The 25,909-nt window shown below is 47.5% G+C and overlaps 1 protein-coding gene and 1 long non-coding RNA gene across 22 annotated transcripts in view; one reads left to right on the top strand and one right to left on the bottom strand.

Moving 5' to 3' along the window:
* Nucleotides 1-25,503, bottom strand: part of LOC308579525 — a 61,849-nt gene extending 36,346 nt beyond the window's left edge. Inside the window, exon 1 of the long non-coding RNA XR_014004518.1 lies at nucleotides 25,397-25,503. This is a non-coding gene — a long non-coding RNA (uncharacterized lncRNA). The remainder of the gene's footprint in view (nucleotides 1-25,396) is intronic.
* LOC308579517 (uncharacterized protein) overlaps nucleotides 1-25,599 on the top strand; it is an 83,045-nt gene extending 57,446 nt beyond the window's left edge. For 11 of the 21 annotated variants that reach the window (XM_081214079.1, XM_081214066.1, XM_081214076.1 and 8 more), the window contains 4 exons: nucleotides 9,977-10,058; nucleotides 10,348-10,430; nucleotides 17,539-17,665; nucleotides 23,177-25,599. In XM_081214079.1, coding sequence (XP_081070205.1) covers nucleotides 9,977-10,058; nucleotides 10,348-10,430; nucleotides 17,539-17,665; nucleotides 23,177-24,897 — 2,013 coding nt within the window. In that variant the 3' untranslated portion in view covers nucleotides 24,898-25,599. The other 10 variants (XM_081214074.1, XM_081214073.1, XM_081214065.1 and 7 more) reach the window with 9 other exon arrangements.
* Nucleotides 25,600-25,909: the final 310 nt, after the last annotated feature.

The following is a 25,909-nucleotide window of genomic DNA, read 5'->3' as shown; positions in this document are numbered from 1 at the left end:
GATGGAAGTGGAACCGTCAGGCAGCTGCATAGCAGGGTGTCCCCAGCCCACCAACGGAGCTCTGCGGCGGACTCAGTAACTGGGCAAGCCCCCTGCCGGAGGTTCTGCAGGGCCATCTCAGCCGCCAGGGCACGATTCAGCTCCCCGAACGTGCCCTCCAGGGTGGCAATGAAGGGTGGCAATTCATCCAAATTCCCCAGCAGATGGTCGCTGGCCTCAAGGTACGGAGAGACCCGAGAAAGTGCCGGGCCCACGAAGAGGCTGACCATAAAGAACACGCAGCTCCGTGGGGTGGGAAAGTCTGCTGCACAGGTGGCAGACATCAGCCAACACTGGCTGACAAAGCCTCGAAGGGCCCCATGTGTTGAGCTTGTTTGGAGGTTCTCGCAGGGGAGCGCCCTATATACAGTTCAATTCGTGCTAGTATACTAAACTCCATAATCCAGCCTATGGCTGACAAACCAGTAGACCTACAGCTTGCCTGGGTTCTTCAAGATGTGGATCCTTATCTTAGCCTGCAGATTGCTAAATTCCTAACAGCCGTCCTCTCGTACAAGAGACGGAATGGAATGCTAGCTGATTATTGATAGTTATAAGAATTTTCGATAATGACATCAGATATTGATTTTAGCGGAGTGTCTAAATTTTTAATCTTAACCTTAAATTTTTCTTTTGAATTGCCAATATTTGTCCTTGTGAGCTGTGAATTGTGTTATATTACTCGCGGCTTGTACGAGACCGCGGTTTTATTTGATTTGTTTTGTGTGTTGTGCTTTATGATGGGCGTAAAGCCGAATAAACATTTTGATTGATTGGCCCCATGTGTTGGTTTCTACTTCCCTCACTGAGCAGCAACTGCATGTCACAAGACATTGTTTCCATTCCACAGTCCAAGTTCCTGTTGGGTTCCCACGGGAATGGGAGACTGGATGTGACATACACTGGTTTCCTGTTTTTCAGTGTTCTCTCGGTTTCTTTGTGTCGAGAGTAAGTTTCTTCTCTGCTCTCACAGAGGCAAGATGTATGTTTGCGTGTTCTCGGTATAGTTGAGAAATAAAGATTAGCATGTGGCACATGCTGCTTTATCCTTTCATCTGCGGACTACGCTCTGCTGGGCTAAAGAGAAGACGAGCCAGTACAGGCTCCAGATGGGCCAAAGCTGGACAAATCCCAACACCATGCTCCCCCCTGAACCTCTCTGGTTATGGGGCAGGGGGGCACGTCAGGCTGGGGCCTCTCAAAGTGCTTGAACCTCCCCCTAGAACATAGCTCCCTGGGTGTTGAGGTTCCGCAGCTCCGTGGGGAGATCTATAGGCTGGGCTCCGTCCATCTGACCCCCTGGCCGGGACATAGGTTGGCCACAGCAAACTTTTACGGTTTGTGGGCGGTCAAAGTCCTGGTGGAGGACATCAGGACCCGGGGGCAAGACGGTGGGGTGGGAGCAGGAATGGGAATCCGGAAGCCAGGAGTCAAGAAACCAAGGGTCCGAGGATCAGGAAGCCAGGAGTCAAGAAGCCCAAGGAAGGAAACGCTTTGCTGTGGCAAAGAGCCAAAGGGAAATGCTGACCTTATATCCCTTTCCGGCTCTTTCTTGCCACCAGGTGCTGTGAGTTACCAATCGGCCTCACCTGTGCAGCCCTGCCTTGCCTCTTCAGAACAAACTTAGGAAAGCCCTAGTCCTGCAAAGCCCTACCGGTCCCAGGGCCTGGCTCCGGCATGCGCTCCGGACAATAACACTACTTCTTCTGGAGTAATATCATAAAATGATGTATCGATGGAAAGATAATATAATCAAGAATGCAATTACCTGTATTCTATCAAAATTTATAGCCAAATAAATAAAAAAAGGAAGCACAACTTGCTTAGGTTGACTTGTTATGTGATTCCTAACAACTTGGTTGGTTTTTTGGCCTTCTTTCATTTCGTGAGTTTGAAGAACATAATAGAAGAAAAGAAAAATATGTGAGAAGAAGAATCGGAGAAGATTTACATCCCACTTGCATTACACCTACCTTGAAGCACCCAGTTAGTGTGATGATCTGGGGTTGTGTGACAGCAAAAGGTGTGGGCAGAATTTGCTTCATTAATGGGAATGTAAAACCACCAAATACATAAATACGTCAGCCCAAACTGAAACCTTCCGCATGTGATCTTTTCCCAGATACTGAAGCATTATTTATTCATTTATTTTATATTTCAACAGGATTCAGCTCCATGTCATGTTACTCCTTTGTGCAAAAGGCGGTTTCAATATAATCGTATTCCACGGCTGGAATGGCCTGGTGGGTTCTGTCTGTTAGGATATTTCCGTTCCACCTTCCACCCCTCCCCGGCAGCCCTGGCCTCTCCCCTTAAGAACCAAATACAAACTATACAATAACCCAAAGAGTCAGTAGAAGCTCATTTTAACAATAACAACAACACAGAAAAACTTACATTTATACTCAAACTAATCCCCAGCCCCAACTAAACGTTTATCCCACCCCAAGGGAGGGAACCCCAGGCCAGGGGAACAGAGGGGGAACAAGGTGGGGGCGGTGGGGTTGGGCCACCCCGGGTGCCATCCTGAGGGGGGTGACATTCGTCCTGCCGCCCGCCCGCCCGCGCCCGCAACTCCAAGCGTACCCCGAGCCTTCGAGGGGAGGGGGAGCTGCGCTGATGTGTCGCTTTGCCCTCTCCCCTCCCTGCCTGGCTGGCTCTGCGCCATTCAAAGGGAAGAAATGCAATTTGTCTGATTTTGTTACCCTCCCTTGAAAAGAAAAAACAGAGGACACGCAGCAGGCTTTAATTATGATTGCAAGTGAGTAGCAGCAGCAGCCCAGAGCTGGACGGACCCTCGGAGAGGGCTAGGGCCGTCTTTACCTGGGGGGGGCAAGGGGTGGGGGCCAGGGGCTGCCACTGAAGCCCCCTAAGCTCTTAGCCATCTACCTGTTAAGAAGTAATAAATAATGTTGATCAAGCTAGAAAAACAAAATACATATATACCCAGGTATTACTGAGATGTATACCTACTTTATCTCTAAAGGACTTGAGACTGGGTGTGCTCATTTACCAAAGATGCGCCGCGCCAGAGGCTGCGCTTGTCAAACGGTTGCAGGAATTTGTGTCTAGGTTGGGGGAGGGAGGGGTTGCCCCTCCAGCAGACATCATGCACATGCAGCCCACCCCCAAAATCAGCACCATCACTTTTGTGACTTGTCCCCACAAAACACTTCATCGCAGTTTCTACCTATCTGTTCAAAGGGCCTCTGCTGCACGATCCCAAATGTAAGAATTCACTGATCAATGTCTCTATGTACTGACTCACTGGGGAAACTTCAGAAATTCATCTAGACCTGTGAGCTCAGCTCCTCAGCAGCCCCTCTGCCTGAGCGATAATCCCTGGCCTCCTGAGACCTGAGTGCCAGGCAGGTAGCCATGCCAGAAAGAACAAACCCAGAGGAAGACAAAAGGGGGTGATGAACTTGGCTGGGAAACAGGGAAATGTAAAGATCTCTTTTGCAGTGGCGTAGCGTGGGTTGTCAGCACCCGGGGCAAGGCAAGTAATTTGCGCCCCCTAACCCGTGGATTTTAGCACTCGAGTGCGAGCGCGCCCCCCCGCAGATGTTTCGCCCGGCCCCCCTGCACCCTCCCACGCTACGCCACTGGGGCTGGGGGCGAGCGAAGGAGCGAAGGACCCCCTCAAGGGCTCAGCAGGGATTTATTAAATTTATTATTAGCGGAGCCGCCGCGGGCCGAGGCAACCGAAGCCCCTTCCCCTCGGGCGCCTCCCCGCCCCCTCTTCTCCTTGGGCTGTAGGTGGAGCTCCAGATCCGGGCTTGGCCAGCGCCTCTCCTCCTCCCGGCCGGGTCTGGGGGCTTCCAGCCGTGCTCCGTCCTCGCCCCCCCCCCCCCGCGGCTCAGAGCCGGAGCCAGCGGCGCCCCCTTCTGCAGGGAGACCCTCGCCCGCCCGCCGGCTTCCTCTCGGAGGGTTTTGGGGAGCGTAGGGCGCGGTGAGGCCCCTCGGAGCTCTCCTCCCTCCCAGTCGGCAAAAGCAGCCGCCGCCTGCGGCTGGGCCGAGGGGATGGCGGCAGCGGCGGGGTGCGGAGGCTGCCTGTGCCCGGCCAGGCGTCGGTGGTGGCGGCGGCGCTGCTGCAGCGGCTGCTCCTCCTGCGAGCAGTGAGTGGAGCACAGCCGCAGCAGCAGCGGGGGGGCGCGCGCGCTAGGGCGCAAGGCTGGCGGCACCGGGGGGGGGGAGCCCGCGGAGGAAGGAATTTGTCCCTTCCCTCTGGACTTGCGCCCCCCCCAGATGTTGCGCCCGGTGCGGCTGGCACCCCTGGCACCCCCCACGCTACGCCACTGCTCTTTTGTGACACTCGCTGGGTGTTTGGTGGAGGGCAAGGGGAGCCATGGGGCAGGGTCCAGGATGCTCAGATTACTGCCACCAGATGTAGGAGTGATGTATTTTTTGGGGGGTGTAACCTGGGGATGAGCGGCTAATACAACTTTGGGTTCTCTTTTGTTCCGGGCTTCCATCCCGTTCCACCTGGTGGCAGGTGGGAGTCCTGTCGCGACAGTCTTCAATCCAGACCAATTTGCTCTGCTATTCCTGCCCGGTGTCCTTGTTTTTTGTCCAAGGGAGCCTCAGATTTCTCTGTTAACAATTCTCCACGGTGCCGCGCACTGAAATTAACTAAATTTGGGGGAATGGGCAGATCTTTGCACCCTGGAGGGGGCTTTGACTCCCGAGCGCAGCCAAGCCTAGGATGGGGTCTGCGCAGAAAGGGAGGGGTGGAGACCCCTGCGGGCAAGGAAAGGCAACCAGCGCGGGGCTTCCCTGGGCTTCCCCTTGACAAGCGCCTGGGAGGAGGGGCGGGAGGGGGTCCAGCCCTGGGGGTCTTAAGGGAGAAATCCGAGGGCTCCCTTGGACAAAAAGAAAGACACCAACCAGGAGAACCTGGAGCAAAACAGCAGCCTGTGGGCTTGGTCTTGATTGATCTGTTGCAACAGGGGGCTCCCCTCACTTGCAGGAGAGGGGAGGGACCCAGGAAAATGGGGTGCAAGGCCTTCTCAAGACTTTTGAAATTCCCCCCCCCCCCGTAGATCAAGACCAGCCCCCTTCCTCCCCTTCCTGAATTCTGGGATGAGTTTCCTTCCTTCCTGCAAAGCCCTTTTCCCTGCAAGCTGTTCCTCCGGCTTCTGGCCAAGGGAAGGAGATGCTCTGAGCCCAACCGATAGCCTCGCCCCCAAAAGGATATCTGGGCATTGAGGGAGCCAGGGGGGCAGCTGCCCCCCCCCGAAATCCATAGAAAAAGAAGAATCTGAGGTTTTGCCAAGGGGGACTCGGCTTGGCAAGGGTTAAAGGGAACCGAGCTGCCTTCCTAGAGAGGACAGGAAGCGGGGGGGGGGCAGGTCCTCCAGAGCCAAGGCCCCCCCTCCCCAGTCCTTCCCTGCGTTGGTGTCTCTCCTGGGATCTGGTGAGTCTCCTCTCTCTCTGGGATCTGGTGAGTCTCCTCTCTCTCTGGGATCTGGTGAGTCTCCTCTCTCTCTGGGATCTGGTGAGTCTCCTCTCTCTCTGGGATCTGGTGAGTCTCCTCTCTCTCTGGGATCTGGTGAGTCTCCTCTCTCTCTGGGATCTGGTGAGTCTCCTCTCTCTCTGGGATCTGGTGGGGGTCCCAGGGCTGCAGCAGGGGAGGATCTGCTCCTGCAGGGGGGGGACCCCAAGTCAGGGAGGAGAGGGTCCTGCCAGGGAGGGGCCAGGTCTGCCACGCTCTCCTTCCTGCAGATCAGAGTATCCCAAACTCATTTGGCCTTCCGCCCCCCCCTTCAGAAAATCAATGACCCCCCCCCCGAAATCTCCCTTCTTTAAACAAAGGAGTCCCTGGGACTTTAACTCGGTGTGACATCGCTCGGCAGCATTGCAGAACAGAGGAAACATCTGCAAATGGTTTTCCAAAGCTGGACAAGGAGGTGGACTAGACACCCCCCCCCCAAAAAAAAAGGTGGGAGAGAAAGGCCAGGGATAAAGAGAGGGATCCCAGCCCAGAGTCTGGCTGCTGCATTGGGGACCAGTTTCCCAGTGTCTCCCAGGGCAGCTCCCCACGGAGGCCACGGCAGCCATCCCCTCGCACCCAGAGCAGGGCATCCCAGGACCACGTCCTCTCTCTCCCAAAGGGATTGTTGCTGGCAAAGCAGCCGGAAATGGGCGCTGCTACTCCCTGAGCCTCCAGGGACCTGGGCATCAAGGGCTGTGTGTGTGTTAAGCCATCTAAGAGAATAATCATCACCATCATCATCATCAAACTACCCATCCTTTACTCTGAGTTTCAAGGGAGATGTCTTTGGCCCCGCCCACTTGGCCCTCAGGGGGTTGACTAGATACATTTCTGGCCCTCAAGAGAAAGAAAAAGGGACCCCACCCCAGGAGTCTGTCTTGAGAGCGGCAGAGAGTCCAAGTGCAAGAAAAGGAGACAGAAGCAGGGGAGTGGGGGTGGGGGGGAGAGCAACTCCTGAGGACCCCCGGATGAGGACCCCCACTAGAGCCAAGCATCCATTTTTCAAATGACTCCCTTGTCAGTCAGTTCTGACTTCATGCATTGACTGGAAGGCAGGAGCAACCAGGCTGACTCATCTCCCAGAAATCCCTTCAGTTGCCTCCACATTCTGCATTGCTAGAGGGCTGGAGACTTACTTCTTCTCCCCTTCCTCCTCCTCTTTCTTTTCAAAAAGGGATCTCATGGTTTGGGCTCTGGTACCGTCCAGTCCTGATTCCTGGCAAGACTCATCCATGCTTGTTCAGGGATCTGTTTCTTCTCCTGACCTACAAATTCTGTAACAGAACAATGTATTTGCTTTCTAGGATTTGCTAGAGCTTCTCATTAAGACGGACAGAACTTGGCAGAAGACCAAAGGGTTCCTTCTGATCTCTCCGAGGCTTCCTGAGAGCCCAGATGGATGAGCAAGACCCAGCTGGCCCTGAAGCAGGAAGAGGCCATGCCAACCAAACTGGGAGCAGTGGGGGATTCTGGGAAAACTCTGTGCTGAAGATCCTGGGTGAGGAAGACACCCTCCGCTCAGAGGGGCAGAGCCAGCAGGTGAGGCAATTCTGCTTCCAGGAGGCCAAGGGACCCCGAGAGCTTTGCAGCCGACTCTACCACCTTGACCTTCAGTGGCTGAAGCCGGAAAGGCACACGAAAGCTGAGATGCTGGACCTGGTGATCTTGGAGCAGTTCCTGGCTGTCCTTCCCCCGGAGATGGAGAGCTGGGTGAGGGAATGCGGAGCGGAGACCAGTTCCCAGGCAGTGGCCCTGGCCGAAGGTTTCCTCCTGAGTCAGGCAGAGGAGAGGAAGCAGGTGAGAGAGACTTTCCTCTGGATACTACCTTGACCAGAGCCAGGGCCTTTTCGGATGTGGCACCGTCCTGGTGGAACGCTCTCTCACAAGAGACCAGGGCACTGTGGGATTTGACATCTTTCCTCAGAGCATGCAAGACAGAGCTGTTCTGCCAGGCCTTCAGGGTTCAGGGTTCAGTCTGATTCTTTTCTTTCAGTACAAGAATAAGCATTAAAGAGGCTTCCTAGCCCGCTCACACCTCCTTTATAAGACCGGTGGTAACAGTAGTTGGCCCTAGCGAATAATAACCACTCTCATTTTTACTTGACTTGATCATGGATGGAGGATTTGACCTGGCATGTGTGACAGAGACTTGGTTGGATGAAGCAGATGGGCCTGTCCTTGCCGCTGCTTGTCCACCAGATTTCTCTTACGCACAGCAACCCAGGTCACGTGGGCGGGGGGGGGGGTTGCAGTGATTTTTAGGAAGTCATTAGTTTGCACCAGGCGTCCTATTGGGAAGACCCAGTTCTCTGAGTGCATGTTCTGGAAGTTGGGCAATAGGGGCAGTACAGGATTCCTTTTGCTGTACCGACCTCCCCGCTGCACCAAGGATTCCCTGCCCAAGCTGCTTCAGGTCGTGGCGGATGTTCTCCTGGAGACACCTAGCTTGGTTGTCCTGGGGGATTTTAACATCCATGCCGACACGACCTTACAAGGGGCTGCTCGGGACTTCGTGGAAAGCATGGCCTCCATGGGGCTGTCCCTGAATAAGTCTGGCCCAACTCATAGCCACGGACATGCCTTGGACCTGGTGTTTACCTCTATGGATGTTGGTGATCTGACACTAAGTAAAAGCGAAACGAAAGAAGTGCCATGGTCAGATCACTTCCTGGTGCAACTTGACTTCTCCGCGACCCTTCCCCTCTGCAGGGAGGTGGAACAAATTCGGATGGTCCGCCCCCGCCACTTAATGGATCCAAATGGTTTCCAGAGAGTGGTAGGGGATGCTTTAAACCACTTCTTTAAAAACCATCTTTAGATGCGGCCACGATGGCCAACTATCGCCCAGTCTCAAATCTTCCATTCTTGGGCAAGGTGATTGAGCGAGTGGTTGCTGAACAACTCCAGGCACGCCTGGAAGAAGCGGACCATTTGGATCCCTTCCAATCGGGATTCAGGCCTCATCACGGGACTGAAACTGCCTTGGTCGCACTGGTGGATGAACTCCGGCGGGACAAAGGTGAGAGCTGTTTCCTAGTTCTGCTGGATCTCTCAGTGGCGTTTGATACCATCGACCATAGCATCCTTCTGGACCATCTTGAGGGGCTGGGAGCTGGGGGCACTGTCGTACAGTGGTTCTGCTCCTTCCTCCTGGGCCGTGTTCAGAAAGTGGTGGGGGGGGATGAGTGTTCAGACCCCTGGGCTCTCACTTGTGGGGTGCCTCAGGGTTCTGTCTTGTCCCCCATGCTTTTCAACATCTACATGCAGCCGGTGGGAGAGATCATCAGGGGGTTTGGGCTGGGTGTCCATCAATATGCAGATGATACCCAGCTCTACCTCTCTTTCAAATCAGAACCAGTGAAGGCGGTGACGGTCCTGTGTGAGTGTCTGGAGGCAGTTGGAGGATGGATGGCGGCTAATGGATTGAGATTGAATCCTGACAAGACAGAAGTACTGTTTCTGGGGGACAGGAGGCGGGCAGGTGTGGAGGATTCCCTGGTCCTGAATGGGGTAACTGTGCCCCTGAAGGACCAGGTGCGCAGCCTGGGAGTCATTTTGGACTCACAGCTGTCCATGGAGGCACAGGTTAAATCCGTGTCCAGGGCAGCTGTGTACCAGCTCCATCTGGTACGCAGGCTGAGACCCTACCTGCCTGCAGACTGTCTCGCCAGAGTGGTGCATGCTCTGGTTATCTCCCGCTTGGACTACTGCAATGTGGTCTACGTGGGGCTACCTTTGAAGGAGACCCGGAAACTACAACTAATCCAGAATGCAGCAGCCAGACTGGTGACTGGGGGCGGCCGCCGAGACCATATAACACCAGTCTTGAAAGACCTACATTGGCTCCCAGTGCGTTTCCAAGCACAATTCAAAGTGTTGGTGCTGACCTTTAAAGCCCTAAACAGCCTCCGTCCAGTATACCTGGAGGAGCGTCTCCACCCCCATCGATCTACCCGGACACTGAGATCCAGCACCAAGGGCCTTCTGACGGTTCCCTCACTGCGAGAAGCCAAGTTACAGGGAACCAGGCAGAGGGCCTTCTCGGTAGTGGTGCCCGCCCTGTGGAACGCCCTCCCACCAGATGTCAAAGAGAAGAACAACTACCAGGCTTTTAGAAGACATCTGAAGCCAGCCCTGTTTAGGGAAGGTTTTAATGTTTGATGTATCACAGTATTTTAATATTCTTTTGGAAGCCGCCCAGAGTGGCTGGGGAAATCCAGCCAGATGGGCGGGGTATAAATAATAAATTATTATTATTATTATTATTAGGGGCTCCAAAGAGGATGGAGAACATCCCATAATGCTCTGCTGATGGCCCATGCTTTTTCTGGGAAGGCATCCATGGAATGAGATCTCACACCCTTAAAGTTTTTTACTTTTCCATTATCTTTCTGCTATTTCTTGTCATTCATTCTCTGTTTTGAATCCTTGTTGCTTTTTCAGGAAAAGGATTGTTTTGAGGAAATGGACATGGATTCCTGTGAGGCAGAGAGGCCTCTGTTGGACACCAGAGAGAGGCCACTGGGTAAGGAAGAAGGAGGTTTTTCTCCATTTGGTCTCATTCTGTTGGTTTCCCATATAATCTCTGGGTTCTTTTCATCAAGTTTTTTTTTTGGGGGGGGTAGTTGGGAGGAAGGGTCCAGAGGAGGAGAGATGTATTTCTGCATGACTAACATATGAAATGGGCACAAACGTCCAACTGCACTCAGCAGGTAAGGCTTTCTGAAAGGCCCATCTATAGTTAGAGATGCCCTGTTTCCCCTGTGAGAGACATGGGCATGCCTGGCATCCTGCTTACCTGTTTTCTCTTTCAGGAGACAGAATGATGCCAGCAAGACCTCCTGATCCGTCTTTTCATGGGGGCAGAAGGGAAGCAGCGGCTGTGGAACCAGATCAGGTCAGGGGAAGCTGCCTTGTGGGGACAGAGGCCGAGGGATGGAGCAATGTCATGGACTGGTTGGGCACAGAGGAATGGTGGGAGGAAGCAGCCGGGGAACCAGGAAGGGAAGATGTCTCAGCCGAAGGAGTGGAGGTGGAGGAAGGATGAGCAGTGAAAGGGAGAAGAGGGAGAAGTCTGGGAAGAGGAGGTGTCAGAAGCTGAAGGGGCAACAGGGCATGGGGTCTGGGAGACTCTGTTGCAGAATGCAGTCCAGAATCGGAGGCAGAAGAGGAAGGAGGCGAGTGGGAGGAGGGAGGTCAAGAGGCAGAGGTGAGTCAGGAGAAGGAGGAGCCACTGGGGGCTCCCTCTCCTTCTGCCATAAACCACCCTCCCTCCTTGTCTCTCTGAGGGAAGAGAGGTTTAACATGGAGGAGCAAAGGCAGGCTGCACACTGGCGCACTGTTGGATCGCTTGCCAGAAACCCCAGAGAGGAGGGGACTTGGCCTCCATATTGAGTTTTTCTGTGCCTTCGCTTCCATTGGTGACAACCATCTTGGGGTTTTCTTTTCCAGCAAATCTTTATATCTTATCCAAACATTAAACAATGCTTTTCTAACAATATGATTTTTAAACGCTTTATGTACTTTTACCTTATCGTACCACAAATATGCATGCCAGCCAAATACATTATTGAAACCTTCTAGATCCAACACATCAGTGTTTTCAAGAAGCAGCCATTCTCTCAGCCAACAAAAAGCAGCTGATTCATAATAAAGTTTAAGGTCTGGCAGGGCAAATCCGCCTCTTTCTTTAGCATCAGTTAATATCTTAAATTTTATTCAAGGCTTCTTGCCCTGCCAAAGAAATATCTTTCTGCCACTTCTTGAAACAATCCATCTTATCCAAAATTTGTAATGTTTGAAACAAAAACAGCATCCTTGGCAGCACATTCATTTTTATCACAGCAATTCGGCCTAACGATGATAACTTCAAATTTGTCCATATTTCTAAATCCTTTTTCACCTCAATCCAACATTTTTCATAATTATCCTTAACTAAATTCACATTTTTGGCAGTCATGTTAACCCCTAAATATTTCACTTTCTTAACCAGTGTTAGTCCTGTCTCCTCCTGAAACTTCTCTCATTCACAGTTAAGTTTTTCTCTAAAACCTTAGTTTTCGTCTTATTCAGCTTAAAACCTGCTACCTGTCCGAATTCTTGAATCAGTTCCAATACCCTTTTAGTACTGGATTCTGGCTCCTGTAAGGTCAATACTAAATCATCAGCAAATGCTTTCAGTTTGTACTGTTTAGCTCCCACTTGTATACCTTTAACCTCTTGGTCCTTTCTTATGATGTTTAACAAAACCTCAAGGACCAATATAAAAAGCAATGGAGAAATTGGGCAGCCTTGCCGTGTCCCTTTCTCAATCTTAAACTCTTCTGTCACTACATTGTTCACAATTAATTTTGCCTTTTGTTCTGAATAAATTGCACCTAGACCATTTTCAAACCCTTGACCTACCCCCATCCCCTGTAGATTCTTCTTCATAAAACTCCAAGAAATATTGTCAAAGGCTTTCTCCGCGTCCACAAATATCAAAACTGCCTTAGTGTTGATATTCACTTGTAGTTTTTCTAGAATGTTAATTATATTCCTCATGTTATCAGACAGATGTCTGCCCGGGAGAAAGCCCGCTTGGTCTTTATGGATTTCTTCTACTAACACCTTTTTTAATCTTTTAGCCAAAATATCTGCAAAAATTTTGTAATCCACATTAAGCAACGATATGGGGCGGTAGTTCTTGAGCTGTGTCTTTTCAGTCTCTGTTTTCGGTATAAGTGTTATGTACCGTATTTTTTGCTCCATTGGACGCACTCCCCCCCCCTTAAAAAGTAAGGGGAAATGCCTGTGCGTCTTATGGAGCGGAGTCAGGAAGAGCCGCTGCCGCCGACAAGCTCTGGGCGGCTCTCCCTTTAAAGCAAGAGCTGCGCAGAGTGTGTCTGCGGCTCTGGCTGGGTTTACAGGGAGGCGGGAGGCGGGACTGCCGTCTTTCCCTCCTTCCGGCTCATTGTAAAGCCAGCAAGAGCCGCGGCTGCTGAGCTGAGCCGGGGAGGAGGGAGGGAAGGGGATTCCGTTGGTCCCTCTCCCCTCCGTGGCTCGCTTTCAAGCAGGAAAGTGGGAGGGGAGCAGCTTGCACTCGTGTAAGCAGCTCCTCTCCCACTTTCCTGCTTCAGAGCAACCACGGAAGAGGTCCTCCTCACTGCTCGAGGCTGCAGCGGATTCCCTCCTCCGTGACTCCCTTTGAAGCAGGAAAGTGGGAGGGGAGCAGCTTACACTCGTGTAAGCAGCTCCTCTCCCACTTTCCTGCTTCAAAGCAGAGGGAATCCCCTCCGTAGCTTGCTTTGAAGCCGGGTGCGGGAGTTCAGTGGGGCAAGAGGGCAGGAAATAGATGCCGGGCAGGAAGACTTTGACCACTGGAAAGTCCACCTCAGCCTCCTCAGATTTCCACTGAGGCAGCCAGGCATGGCCCTAAGAGCTGGAAACCTGCATGGGCTGTTTATTTAAAGACAAAAACATGCACTCATGTGAAAGACATCCTCCCAGGTTCCTGGACACAACCCACACTTGATATTCACACAGGTTACATGGATGGCATTGGCAGCTGGAGGAGTGGCCTGGTGAAAGAGCAAGTCCTGGTTTCAAGCTGAAGATCAGCTCTTTCGTGGTGGCCTCAAACAACCCTTTGGCTGCAAGGGGAATTCCTCCCTCCCTTAATTCAGGATGCTACAGTCTACAGATGCTGGGACTGCCTGCCCTTTCCCCTGAGCTGTCAAAGCACCTTCAAGAGGGTGATGGGAGGTGACACAGTCGTCTTCCAGATGTGCAAAGAACCACCCTCTTGACACTAAAAGTGACAGCAGGCCTCACGCCCAGATCAGAAGCATAAATGGGAACCTAGGAAGCTGCCTGATAAGGAGTTGGATCCACTCCTCCATCTAGCTTAGTAACGTCAACACTGACTGGTAGCAGTTTGCCAGAGTTTCAGGCCTGGAGAAGCCGGGGATTGAGCGTGTGGTGTTCTGCATGCAAAGCCACTGAGGTTACAGCTGTTCCCTTTAAAAACAAAGATTGTAGTCCCCATGGTTCTGAAGAAAGGGCTAATTTAAAGAGGAACAGAGGGACCTTCCCTGTACCACGTCAGGACCCCTGAGCCCATTGAGCTCAGTCTTGTCTTCACTGATGGGCAGAGGCTCACCTGGGTTTCAGGAGACCCACCCTCAGCCCTACCCGGAGAAGCTTTCAAGGATTGGACTTGGGATCTTCTCCATGCTCTGCCCATTGAGCTGTGATGGCTCCCTCCCCTCCTCCTCTGCAGGAGGCCTATCTCGGCCTGTCATTATAATGTATAAATGTCAAGGGCTTTGAGATGCATATAAAGTCAGGCTCAGCATTATTAACTGGACTTAGATAAGCCATGGTTCCCCTTCCTTCCCTCCTCTGAGGCTCGCTTTAAAGCAGCAAAGCGGACAGGAGCCACCTGCTTTGCTCCTTTAAATAGTTTAGTACAACATTTGATTCAGAATATTTTTTTCCATGTTTTCCTCCTCTAAAAACTAGGTGCGCCCTATGGTCAGGTGCGCCCTATGGAGCGAAAAATACGGTAAGCCTCTTTCCACGACTGGTGCCTTTCTCCCTTCCAATATTTCATTGCAGACTTCCTTCAATGGTTGTATTAACCATTCTTTCAAGGATGTGTAATATCTTGAAGTCAAACCATCTGGTCCTGGAGATTTACCTAATTGCATATTCTGGATGGCCCCTTCCACCTCCTGATCTGTTATTTTACAATTCAACATTAGCTGTTTTTCCTGAGAGCTTTTGTGTAATCCATTTATTTTCAAAAATCGATCAATGTCCATTTCTTTCTGCTTCTCCTGTATATAAAGTTGTTTGAAATACCTCTGAAAACACTTCCTTATCTCCACTGGGTTCTGTATATTCTTTCCTTCCACTTCCAAATTCGTAATAGTATTGAGTTTTTGTCTTTTTTTATTTGCCAGGCCAACAATTTTCCACACTTATTTGCCGATTCAAATGTCTTTTGCCTCATCTGTTTAATCTTCCATTTTATTTCCTGATTCATCAGCTTCGCATATTGTACTTGATATAACGGTATCTCTTTCAGAATCTCCTGTGACTTTGGTTTTGCTCTCAGTTTCTTCTCTCCTTCCTTTATCTTTCCCAGGATTTTATCCTTTTTTTCATTCTGAGTTCTTTTCTTAATTGCGTTCCGTTGTATTAGGAATCCTCTCATAACCGCTTTGCTTGCGTCCCAAATTGCTCTTTTTTCCACTGTGGTATTCATGTTTATCTCAAAATAGTCTCTTAGAGTTTTTTGGGCCTTCTTGGTCACCTCTTCATTCCTAAACAGAGTGTCGTTCATCTTCCATCTAAAGGAACCAATTGGCGTCAATTTCATTTCCATCTTCACCGCATTATGGTCAGAACAAGTTTTGGGGCAAATCTCCACTTTGCTGATCTTCGGAGCCAATCCCCTGGTTACCCAGATTTGGTCAATTCCTGTCCATGTCATTTTAGCCTCAGAGAAGAAAGTTCCCTCTCTTCCCAGAGGGTTCTTCATTCTCCAAATGTCAACTAAGTCCATATTTTCAGTCATGTCAAAAAAAGTTTTTGGTAGTCTACCATCATTGGTGACTACCTGTCTCTGTGCGTTATCCATATTTGTAGACACCACTCCATTCATATCTCCCATCAAGATCATATTATAGTCCATGTAATCCATCAGAGTCTCATGTAACTTCTTAAAGAATTCCGATTTTCCTTCGTTTGGTGCATAAATACCTACAATCAAGAATTTCTCTCCTTGTGATTGAATTTCAATTGCTACAAATCTTCCTTGATCATCTTTAAATAAGAATTTCAGTGATAGGCCTTCTGGCCTCTTCTTATAGTCAGCATGACCTTGACAGAAGACATAATAGAACCACTTTAACCCAGCTGTACTCAGGCTGTGAGGCCTGGGTCCTTGTGCCAAAGGCCAAGCTCAGAAAGGGTGGCCCTAGGTCCCAAAAGATGATTTTCTGTGGGTATGAGCCACGGACCAAGGGGTGGAGATTTGCCTATCCAACAGGCAGTCAGTCCAGGATTCTGCTCAGCAGCAGTGCTGAGTTCTGTGAGTAGAATGGATGGACACGCATACATGGGAACCCTGATCTTTCAGAGAGTCTACAAGACTCTGCTGATGAGGAAGAGGTAGAGGTTGAACCTGCTGCTGAGGCACAGAGTCCTGACCCAGAGCAGGTAGAGGGAAGAACTTCTCCTAAAGCTGTGAAGCTTGAACAGAGAAGTGCTCCTTCCTCACCCACAGGTTCAGCTGAGAAATCTAAATGGCGCAGCAAGTCAGAGGGGGAGCTCTCTGAGGCCAAGGACGTTCTAGCTGGTCCTAGTGGGTCTGAGGGGGTACCTGAAACTGGGTTGAGATGTTCAGCTCGCACAACAAAAGGTAAACCTCCTGACAGGTTTGCAGTCACAAGTGTGTGGGTTGGCATGGCACAGTGTGAACCCGAGAGTTTTGAGGGTGTTCAGAAACTGCCTCAGGAAGAAGCCAGGAAATGGCATGAGGCAATGCAGAAGGAGATGAGCTCAATGGAGTCTCTAGGTGTGTTCGCCCTCACAACGTTGCCAGTGGGCAAACAGGCCGTGAGCAGCCGCTGGGTTTACCGTCTTAAACCCACAGCAACAGGGGAACCACAGTACAAGGCTAGACTAGTAGCCAGAGGGTTCACGCAGCAAAAGGGGCTGCATTATACTGAGGTATATGCCCCCACTTCCAAAAGTGAAACTCTGCACATGCTCTTAGCCATTGCTGCACAGAGTTTTTCAGGTGAATCTCTTTGATGTGGATGTGGCCTATTTGAACTCAGAGCTCCAGGAGGATCTGTACATGCTTCCTCCTCCAGCATTTGAGGGCAATGAGCCGAATACTGTATGGAAGTTTCACAAGTCCATTTATGGCTTAAAGCCATAGAGAAGCAAGGTTTCAAGAAGAGTCTGAATGAAGCCTTAGAGAAGCTAGGTTTCAAGAAGAGTCTTGCTGACAGCTGCCTGTACCTTAAAAGGTCAGGAGAGTCACAGGAAATGGTGTTGATCTTTGTTGATGACATCATTCACATCTCAGGGGCAAACAAACAGGTGCAGAAGTTTGCCAAAGGGCTTGGAAAACGGTTTCAGCTCAAGAACCTGGGTGCAGTAAGGATCTACTTAGGTGTTCAGATAGACAGGACTGAAGATGGAAGCTTCTTGCTCAGTCAGAAAGGCAAGATTGAGCAGTTGCTTGAGAAGTTCAGAATGTCTGATTGTGCAGGGGTTAGGGCACCCATGGAGACAAGCTACATGAAAGACAGTCGGCTAGCAGAACGCATTGAGTGCAAGAACGCTGAGCTCTTCCAGTCCGCTCTGGGTAGTCTGTTGTATCTGTCCCAATGGAGCAGGCCGGACATTGCTTTTGCTACCAATCTGCTCAGTAGGGAAGCATCAAAGCCCAGTGTAAATGCCTGGCATGGTATCAAGCGGGTGCTGCGTTACCTGCAGGATACCAAGGACTTCAGTCTCAAGCTGTCAGCTGCAGTTGAGATGGCGCTTACTTTCTGGGCAGATAGCGACGGGGCGAATCTGGATGACAGGAAGTCCGTATCTGGGATGGTAATAAACCTTGGGGAATCTCTAGTTGGGTGGAAGTCCCGGAAGCAAAGTTTCATTGCGCTGTCCTCTACTGAGGCTGAGTTCATTGCACTGTCGGAATTGTGCAGGGAATTGGAGTTCTATAGATGCCTGGTGCAAGAGATCTATGGGGATTGTTGCCTGCCCATCACTGTTTGGGAAGACAATCAACCCTGTCTGAAGTTGGCAGAATCTGGGCAGTTGAAGGCCAGAACCAAGCATCTAGACATACGTTTCCAGAATGCGTGTCAAAGTGTCAATCCTATTGAAAGCAATCCTATCAAAACAACACAGCAATTAAGAGGAAGGAAAGAACAGAGCATTGTGTAGCAGATCATATTTCTGATGTCTCAGAAGAGGACATTTCCTTTTTCTTTTAGGGTCCAGTGTGCTTTGAAGATGTCGCTGTTTGTTTCACGGATGAGGAATGGGCATTGCTGGATCCTGACCAGAGAGCTCTGCATAAGGACGTCATGGAGGAGAATCGTGGGATCTTGGCCTCTCTTGGTAAGGCTCCCTGTGGGATCGTCCTATCTGCCTGGATATTCAAAAAATACCTCTGTGTGACAAGCCTCATACATTTCCACATAGCTCAACAGTGCCCAATACAACACCTGGGAACCTAACACTCCCACAATAAACCTTGAACAGCAAATTCCAGTTTTTTCTGTGAACCATCTTCCTCCAGTTCTGCCTTTTTCTACCACAGTTGGGTCTCTGAACTGCCAAGGCATCTTAAATGTCAGCTTCAGTGTTGGTATCTGAAGAAGTGTGCATGCACACGAAAGCTCATACTAATAACAAACTCAGTTGGTTTCTAAGGTGCTACTGGAAGGAATTTTTTTTATTTAGCTTCAGAGTTGTGCGGAAAGATAAGTAGCTTCTGTCAAGTTTTCTGTTTTTGTTTTTGCTGCTGTCAGTCTTGGGTTGACCAGAGAGACGACTGACATTGGAGATGGAGGGGATGCCATGACTGGGCCAAACAAAATCCGTCCCAGAGAAGAGCCAGGCTTATTGAATCTCAGGTAGTAGTAGAAGTAATAATAATAATAATAGTAATAATAATTTTTATTTTTACTCTGTCCATCTGGCTGGGTTGCCCCAGCTGCTCTGGGCAGCTTCCAACACATATAAAAACATGAAACATTAATCATAACAATCTGTCCCCATATAAAAAGTACATTAACTTTAAAATGAACAACTTACACTAGTGGCCAAAATTGTGGAAACCTTTTGGAGAAAGTGTATTTCAGAGCTTTGATACCTCATGACACCACTTTTTTGGGAGTAACAGCATAAAACTACATATCAATGGAAAAATAATTTAATGAAGAATGTAATGATTTTCTTCTGTCATGCAGGCACAGTCTCTCCAGTCTTCGATCATCACTTGCTGTTGTGCACCTTTTCCTGCCTTTACCAGTCTGATTTTGGAGTGACTGAGTCTCTTATACCTCTTCAAAAATATAGACCAGCTTTGGTTAAGTTTTCCCCAATCTTTCTTCTAATTTCTTCATACCTGTAGCCTTGTTCACTTAATAGTACGATTTTACATCTCTTTCTGGGTAACTAGTCAACTCTTTGTACCATTTTTTCATTTTATTAAGTTTTACAAACTCACCAAATGAAAGAACCAAAAAGACCAACCAAATTGATAGCTTGACTGGTGTCATGTACCACCTGTATATCATTTTCATAATATTCTCTCTTTAGGCATTACATGCCGTGAATTTCATACCTGTGGTCCACAGCTGTTCCCAGTCAGCAAACATAATGTTATGTCCAACATCCTGTGCCCATTTTTTTTAATATAATATTTATTAATATTTTAAAAACGGACATAGAGCTACACAATACAATTCACAAAAATCATAAGTAACAGTCTAAAAAATATAAAAGAGTAAAAAAAAAACACATAGAAAAAGTGAATATATATAAAAAAAGAAATGACAATAGCTATATATAAAAAGAAAACAGAAAAAGTTTAAAATTAACTCCATCTTTCAATCATCCCAAGGGATTCCTGATTCTCAAAATATCAATCAAGTCCATATTGTCAGTCAATTCAAAAAAGGTTTTTAGTAGTCTGCCATCTTTGGTAACTACCTGTCTCTGTGACTTATCCATGTTTGTTTATACCGCCCCATTCATATCTCCCATCAAAACGATGTTATAGTCCATATAGTCCAATAGTGTCTCATGCAACTTCTTATAAAATGTAGATTTCCCCTCATTCGGTGCATAAACACCTACTATCAAAAAATTTTCTCCTTGTGTTTGAATTTCAATTGCTATGAATCTTCCTTGATCATCTTTAAAAACAAATTTCGGTGACAGGCTCTCTTTTGCATATATGACCACTCCTCGCTTTTTAACATTGTCCGATGAGATAAATTCTTGGCCCAACCTTTTGTTAGTCAATATTTTCCTCTGTAGCCTTGTCACATGTGTTTCCTGTAAACAAATTAAGTCCAATTGTTCCTTTTTAAGTATATGAAAGACCTTTTTCCTTTTCTCCGGGGAATTAAATCCATGAATATTCCAACTTAATAGTTGCAGAGACATGATGTATTTAAATTTACTCTCCTCCAACTGCTCCCAATAATTCCTCTTCTTCTGACGGTGGTATCACTTTCTTTGTCTTGTCCACTCCCAAAAGTGGTAGTCCTTTGTCTAGTAATCCTGGTGGTAAGGCTCTAAGCTCTCCTTCCGCTCCTTTTTGCAGGTCTTCTTGGTGGTCTCTCAAAAAAAATTCCTTCTCCTCCACTGATCTTATTTTAAACTTCTTGCCTTTAAAGCTAAAAGATAGGCCTTGAGGGAATTCCCACCTGAAAATAATTCTGTTTCCTCTCAGCAAAGTCACCAGGTCTCCGTAATTGGAGCTGAGTTCCAGTAGATGTTTCGGGATGTCCTTAAATATTTCTACTCTTGACTCTTGCATTATCAAGGTATTCTGATAGTGCAGACTCAGTATTTTATCTCGCTCCTCTTTAGATCGAAGAGTAATCAAACAGTCTCTCACTCTGTTCTTTCTCCCTCCTTTCCCAAGTCTAAAGGCGTTTATTATTTTGAAGTCTTGCTTGTCCTCCAATTTCCAAAAGTCTGCAAATTCCTGTGTCAAATAGTCACTCAAGCTATCTTTCTCAAGTTCAGGTACCGCCCTGACCCTCAAATTGGTCTGTTTTTCCTTCAACTCAATCATAGACAGAAGTTCCTGATGGTCCCCAAGCCGTACCTGATGGTCCCCAAGCTATTTACTTATCGGCGTTATCCTTTCTTCTACAGCAGCTGCTTTTTCTATTGCTTCCTGGGCCGTCTTTTGGTTTAATTCTGACTGTTGCAGTAATTTTTCAATTGAATCTGTATTAGAATTCACCTTCTGCCCCAAATTGTTAATACTTGTAGTATTCTGGTCAATTTTATTTGTTGCTTTAGCAACTTGATTACTTGATTTGTCCAAAGTTTCATAAATCTTATTTTAAACAGAAGTAAATCCTTCTTCTGTCATCCCTTTTGACCCAGCTTGCACTGGGTCTTCCCCTTGTGGCACAGGAGGGTCAGAGGCAGATGCCCCACGCTGCTGCAGTATTGCACTGGTCGGTTGGTGTCTCACTTTGCCTGATCTTGTTACCTTTTCATCCGATTTGTTTGCTTTTCATCCATGGCACTTTATCTGGAAGTCAAGGTCGCTCCCACAGTCAGACTTGTTTTGCTGTTGGGCTTTCCCAGGCTGGTGCTAAGTGGAAAATTCCCCGGCCAGTTGTAACAATTTCAATAAGCCTCTAGGGGGACACAGTAATAGTCAGTAATAATGCAACAAAATGTCTTGCCAAACTTTCAAAAGCCCCCTTCAGCAGAACAAATAACAGTTTTAACAGTTTCAAAGTGTCTCACTTGCAGGGTTAACTGTCAGCAAGTTACATTGTTCATAGAGAGTGCTGTTCTCAATGCAACAAATCTATTCAGTCTTGGCAGTCTGTTCCCAGGAATTGAGAGGTGGTCTTGTGTCTCTTCCTTTCTTTTAAATTTTTAAATAGGCAAAAGAAATACTGTCCCTTCTTCCCTCCCTCTCTTTCATTTTAGGGAGGGAGTTCCTTAGTTAGACATTTAGGATTTAAATCTTTTTAACACTCCTCGCCCGGTATTTGGCTTGGACGGTCTTTCCTTTGATCTTTATACAAACCAGAAGGTGGACTTCCTCTTTGCACCTTCCCGCTTCAGTACCAAATTTTACTTTAATTTTCCTTAAGCTTTCAGTCTTAATGCTTGACCTACTCACGGGTTGTTGTTTGACAGCCGAATTGTCAGAGGAAAAAAGGTCAGCGCTCTCCGGCAACAGCTGCGCGGCTTCACTCCACGGAAGTAGCGATCGACTCTCAGCACCGCGCCACCCCCATTCCGCTCCGGAACCCCTCACGGGGTCCCTTTGCAAATTGGGGAGGCGCTTTCGGTGCCCGCCGAGTCCCACGGCCACAGGCTTCACCCGCCTGTGGTTTCTGACAGGGTCCCCACTTCACCGTAGCGGTAAGACCAGGTTTCCGCGGAGCTTCTCCCTCCGAGCTAGAAGGAGACCGCCATTGCCGTTGGCGCCGCCTCCGGAATTCTCATTTTCAAGTAAGTTTTATATCTTATCCAGACATTAAACAATGCTTTCCTGACAATATGGTTTTTAAATGCTTTATGTGCTTTAACCTTGTCATACCACAAGTATGCATGCCACCCAAAAACATTATTAAAACCTTCTAAATCCAAAATGTCTGTGTTCTCAAGAAGCAGCCAATCTTTCAACCAGCAAAAAGCTGCTGATTCATAATAGAGTTTAAGGTCTGGCAGGGCAAATCCCCCTCTTTCTTTTGCATCAGTTAGTATTTAAAATTTAATTCTGGGCTTCTTGCCCTGCCAGACGAATCTAGAAATGTCTCTCTGCCACTTCTTGAAACAGTCCATCTTTTCCAAAATTTGTAATGATTGAAACAGAAACAACATCCTTGGCAGTACATTCATCTTTATAACAGCAATTCGACCCAACAAGGAAAGCTTCAGATTTGACCATATTTCTAAATCCTTTTTAACATCCGACCAACATTTCTCATAATTGTCTTTAAATAAGTTCCCATTTTTAGCTGTCATATTAATCCCCAAGTATTTCACCTTCTTAACCACTGTTAAACCTGTCTCATTCTGAAACCTCTCTTTCTCAATCGTTGTTAAATTTTTCTCAAGGAATTTAGTTTTTAACTTGTTCAACTTAAATCCTGCCACATGACCAAACTCTTGGATCAGTTCTAATACTCTTTTATTACTAGATTCTGGCTCCTGTAGTGTCAATACTAAGTCATCTGCAAAAGCTTTCAATTTATATTGTTTAGCTCCGACCGTTATACCCTTATTCAAATGGTCCCTTCTAATCATATTTAACAGAACCTCCAGGACCGAAATAAAAAGTAGTGGGGAAATTGGGCAGCCTTGTCGTGTCCCTAATAGTACGATTTTACATCTCTTTCTGGGTAACTAGTCAACTCTTTGTACCTTTTATTTTATTTTATTACGTTTTACAAACTCACCAAATGAAAACCAAAAAGACCAACCAAATTGATAGCATTCCCATAATACACTGACAAAAGTCAACCTAAGCAAGTTGTGCTTCCCTTTTCGGGTCATATGTCTATAACCTTTGATAGAATACAGATAATTGAACAAACTTTGTTACACTGCATTCTTGATTAAATTATCTTTCCATTGCTATATAATATTATGGTATTACAGTCATACCTCAGGTTACAGTTGGAAGTGGTGTTATGAGCCATCAAACATCTGAAATGCACTTTTTTCTGAAAGGCTTTCTCAATTTTACCACTACAGTATATCAAAGAAAATAACATTCAACAACCCATCAGAATCTAATAAGAAATATGTTGGTTAATGACAAAACACAAAGGTAATGAACACACACCCAACTCCCTTCAGTTCTTCTTCATTTGTTCCCGAGGCTCTAATCCCTTTTTGTCTCCGTTGCAGATTGTGATGAATTGGAAATCGAGAACAAAGGTGAACACGACAAAATCCCCAGAGAGGAGAAGCCATGCAAAAATTTGGAGTGTGGAGACAGCTGCACTCAGAGCTCCAATCTCACTAAGCATCAGAGAATTCATACAGGAGACAAACCCTATCAGTGCATGGAATGTGGGAAGAGCTTCAGTTGGAGCTCCCATCTCACTTACCATCAGAGAATTCATACAGGGGAGAAACCCTATCAGTGTGTGGAATGTGGAAAGAGCTTCAGTCAGAGTTCTGATATCACTAAGCATCAGAGAATTCATACAGGGGAGAAACCCTATCAGTGTTTGGAATGTGGAAAGAGCTTCAGTCACAGCCATGATCTCTCTTCCCATCAGAGGATTCATACAGGGGAGAAACCCTATCAGTGTGGGGAATGTGGAAAGAGCTTCAGTTGGAGCTCCCATCTCACTTATCATCAGAGGATTCATACAGGGGAGAAACCCTATCAGTGTGGGGAATGTGGAAAGAGCTTCAGGCAGAGCTCGGGTCTCACTTCCCATCAGAGAATTCATACAGGGGAGAAACCCTATCAGTGTGGGGAATGTGGAAAGAGCTTCAATCAGAGCTCCAATCTCACTTCCCATCAGAGAATTCATACAGGGGAGAAACCCTCTCAGTGTGGGGAATGTGGAAAGAAATTCATTACAAGCTCCAGTCTCACTTCCCATCAGAGAATTCATACAGGGGAGAAACCCTATCAGTGTGGGGAATGTGGAAAGAGCTTCAGTCACAGCTCTGCTGTCACTAAGCATCAGAAACTTCATACAGGGGAGAAACCCTATCAGTGCATGGAATGTGGAAAGAGCTTCAGTACGAGCTCCTTTCTCACTTCCCATCAGAGAATTCATACTGGGGAGAAACCCTATCAGTGCATGGAATGTGGAAAGAGCTTCAGTCACAGCCAAAGTCTGAATTCCCATCAAAGACTTCATACAGGGGAGAAACCCTATCAGTGTGGGGAATGTGGAAAGAAATTCATTAGAAGCTCCACTCTCACTTCCCATCAGAGAATTCATACAGGAGAGAAACCCTATCAATGTGGGGAATGTGGAAAGAGCTTCAGGAAGAGCTCAGATTTCACTTCCCATCAGAGAATTCATACAGGGGAGAAACCCTATCAATGTGGGGAATGTGGAAAGAACTTCAGGCAGAGCGCCAATCTCACTAAGCATCAGAGAATTCATACAGGGGAGAAACCCTATCAGTGTGGGGAATGTGGAAAGAACTTCAGTCAGAGCGCCAATCTCACTAAGCATCAGAGAATTCATACACGGGAGAAACCCTATCATTGTGGGGAATGTGGAAAGAACTTCAGTCAGAGCGCCAATCTCAGTAAGCATCAGAGAATTCATACAGGGGAGAAACCCTATCAGTGTGGGGAATGTGGAAAGAGCTTCAGTCATAAGAGTGATCTCACTTCCCATCAGAGAATTCATACAGGGGAGAAACCCTATCAGTGCATGGAATGTGGAAAGAGCTTCACTGATGACTCCTCTCTCACTTCCCATCGAAAAATTCATACAGGAGAGAAACCCTATCAGTGTGTGGAATGTGGAAAGAGCTTCAGTCAGGGCTCCAATCTCAATAAGCATCAGAGAATTCATACAGGGGAGAAACCCTATCAGTGTGGGGAATGTGGAAAGAGCTTCAGTCACAAGAGTGATCTCACTTCACATTGAAGAATTCATACAGGTGAGAAAACCTATCAGTGCATGGAATGTGGAACGAGCTTCACTGATGACTCCTCTCTCACTTCCCATCGAAGAATTCATACAGGAGAGAAACCCTATCAGTGTGTGGAATGTGGAAAGATATTCAGTCACAACTCCTCTCTCACTTCCCATCAAAGAATTCATACAAAGGTCGGAAAAATATTTCATTCTGTAGCTTTAGGAGCCAGGCAAATCCGCACCTTGTTAACCAGGCTTTTGGCTGATTGACATCTAATGCCCTTTTAAAATGTGGTGGAGAGTTGAGTTACTGATGTGTATTTTGTGTTTTTATGTTGTTTTTATGTTGTAACTGTCCTGAGACATGTGGGAACAGGAGTCAACATTTAGAGACCAAGGAGTTTTTGCCCCCCAATAGTATATTTGAGGGTCCCCCCCCAGTTGATAGGCAATGCCATTCCAATGCCCTTTATGCATCATGTGATTGATTATGCAAGGCAGGCCTTACCTCCCTCCCCTCCCACCAATATTTTATTCAAGTTGGCACCACTGGGTCGGGTGGTATATAAATTAAATATAGACATAAATCGCCTTCCTTTGCACATGTTCCAGCTTGTCAATATCCTTATTCATTATCATTTTTAATATTTATGTGCCTTTCATCTGAAGATTTCACAACAGAAACATACAGGATGAAAGCATGGCTTTCTCTTTTTTTTAATAATTTTTTATTAAGAAAAAATGCACAGATTACAATATACTACAAGTACCACAAGTACAAACATACAGAAAAAAAAAAGTTCCATCAAAAAGGAACAATCCTCCATCAGGCTACAAAGTCGTCCCGTCAGGAGGGCAAGAAATGAAGAAGAAAAACAAAAAAGATAAAAGTAAAAAGAGAGAAAAGTAAAAGAAAAAAGAAAAAAGAGAAACAAAAAAACCACAAATACAGATACAGTTAACAGAGCTTCCGTCCAACCCGGTCTTGGAGTTACTAATTCCCATATTACCACTGCAGTTC

This window comes from Podarcis bocagei, assembly GCF_964188305.1.
Source record: "Podarcis bocagei genome assembly, contig: HAP1_SCAFFOLD_119, whole genome shotgun sequence".
In the NCBI taxonomy this organism is placed as follows: domain Eukaryota; kingdom Metazoa; phylum Chordata; class Lepidosauria; order Squamata; family Lacertidae; genus Podarcis; species Podarcis bocagei.
Note: the sequence above shows the minus strand (reverse complement) of the source record. Positions and strands in the feature narration are given on the sequence as shown.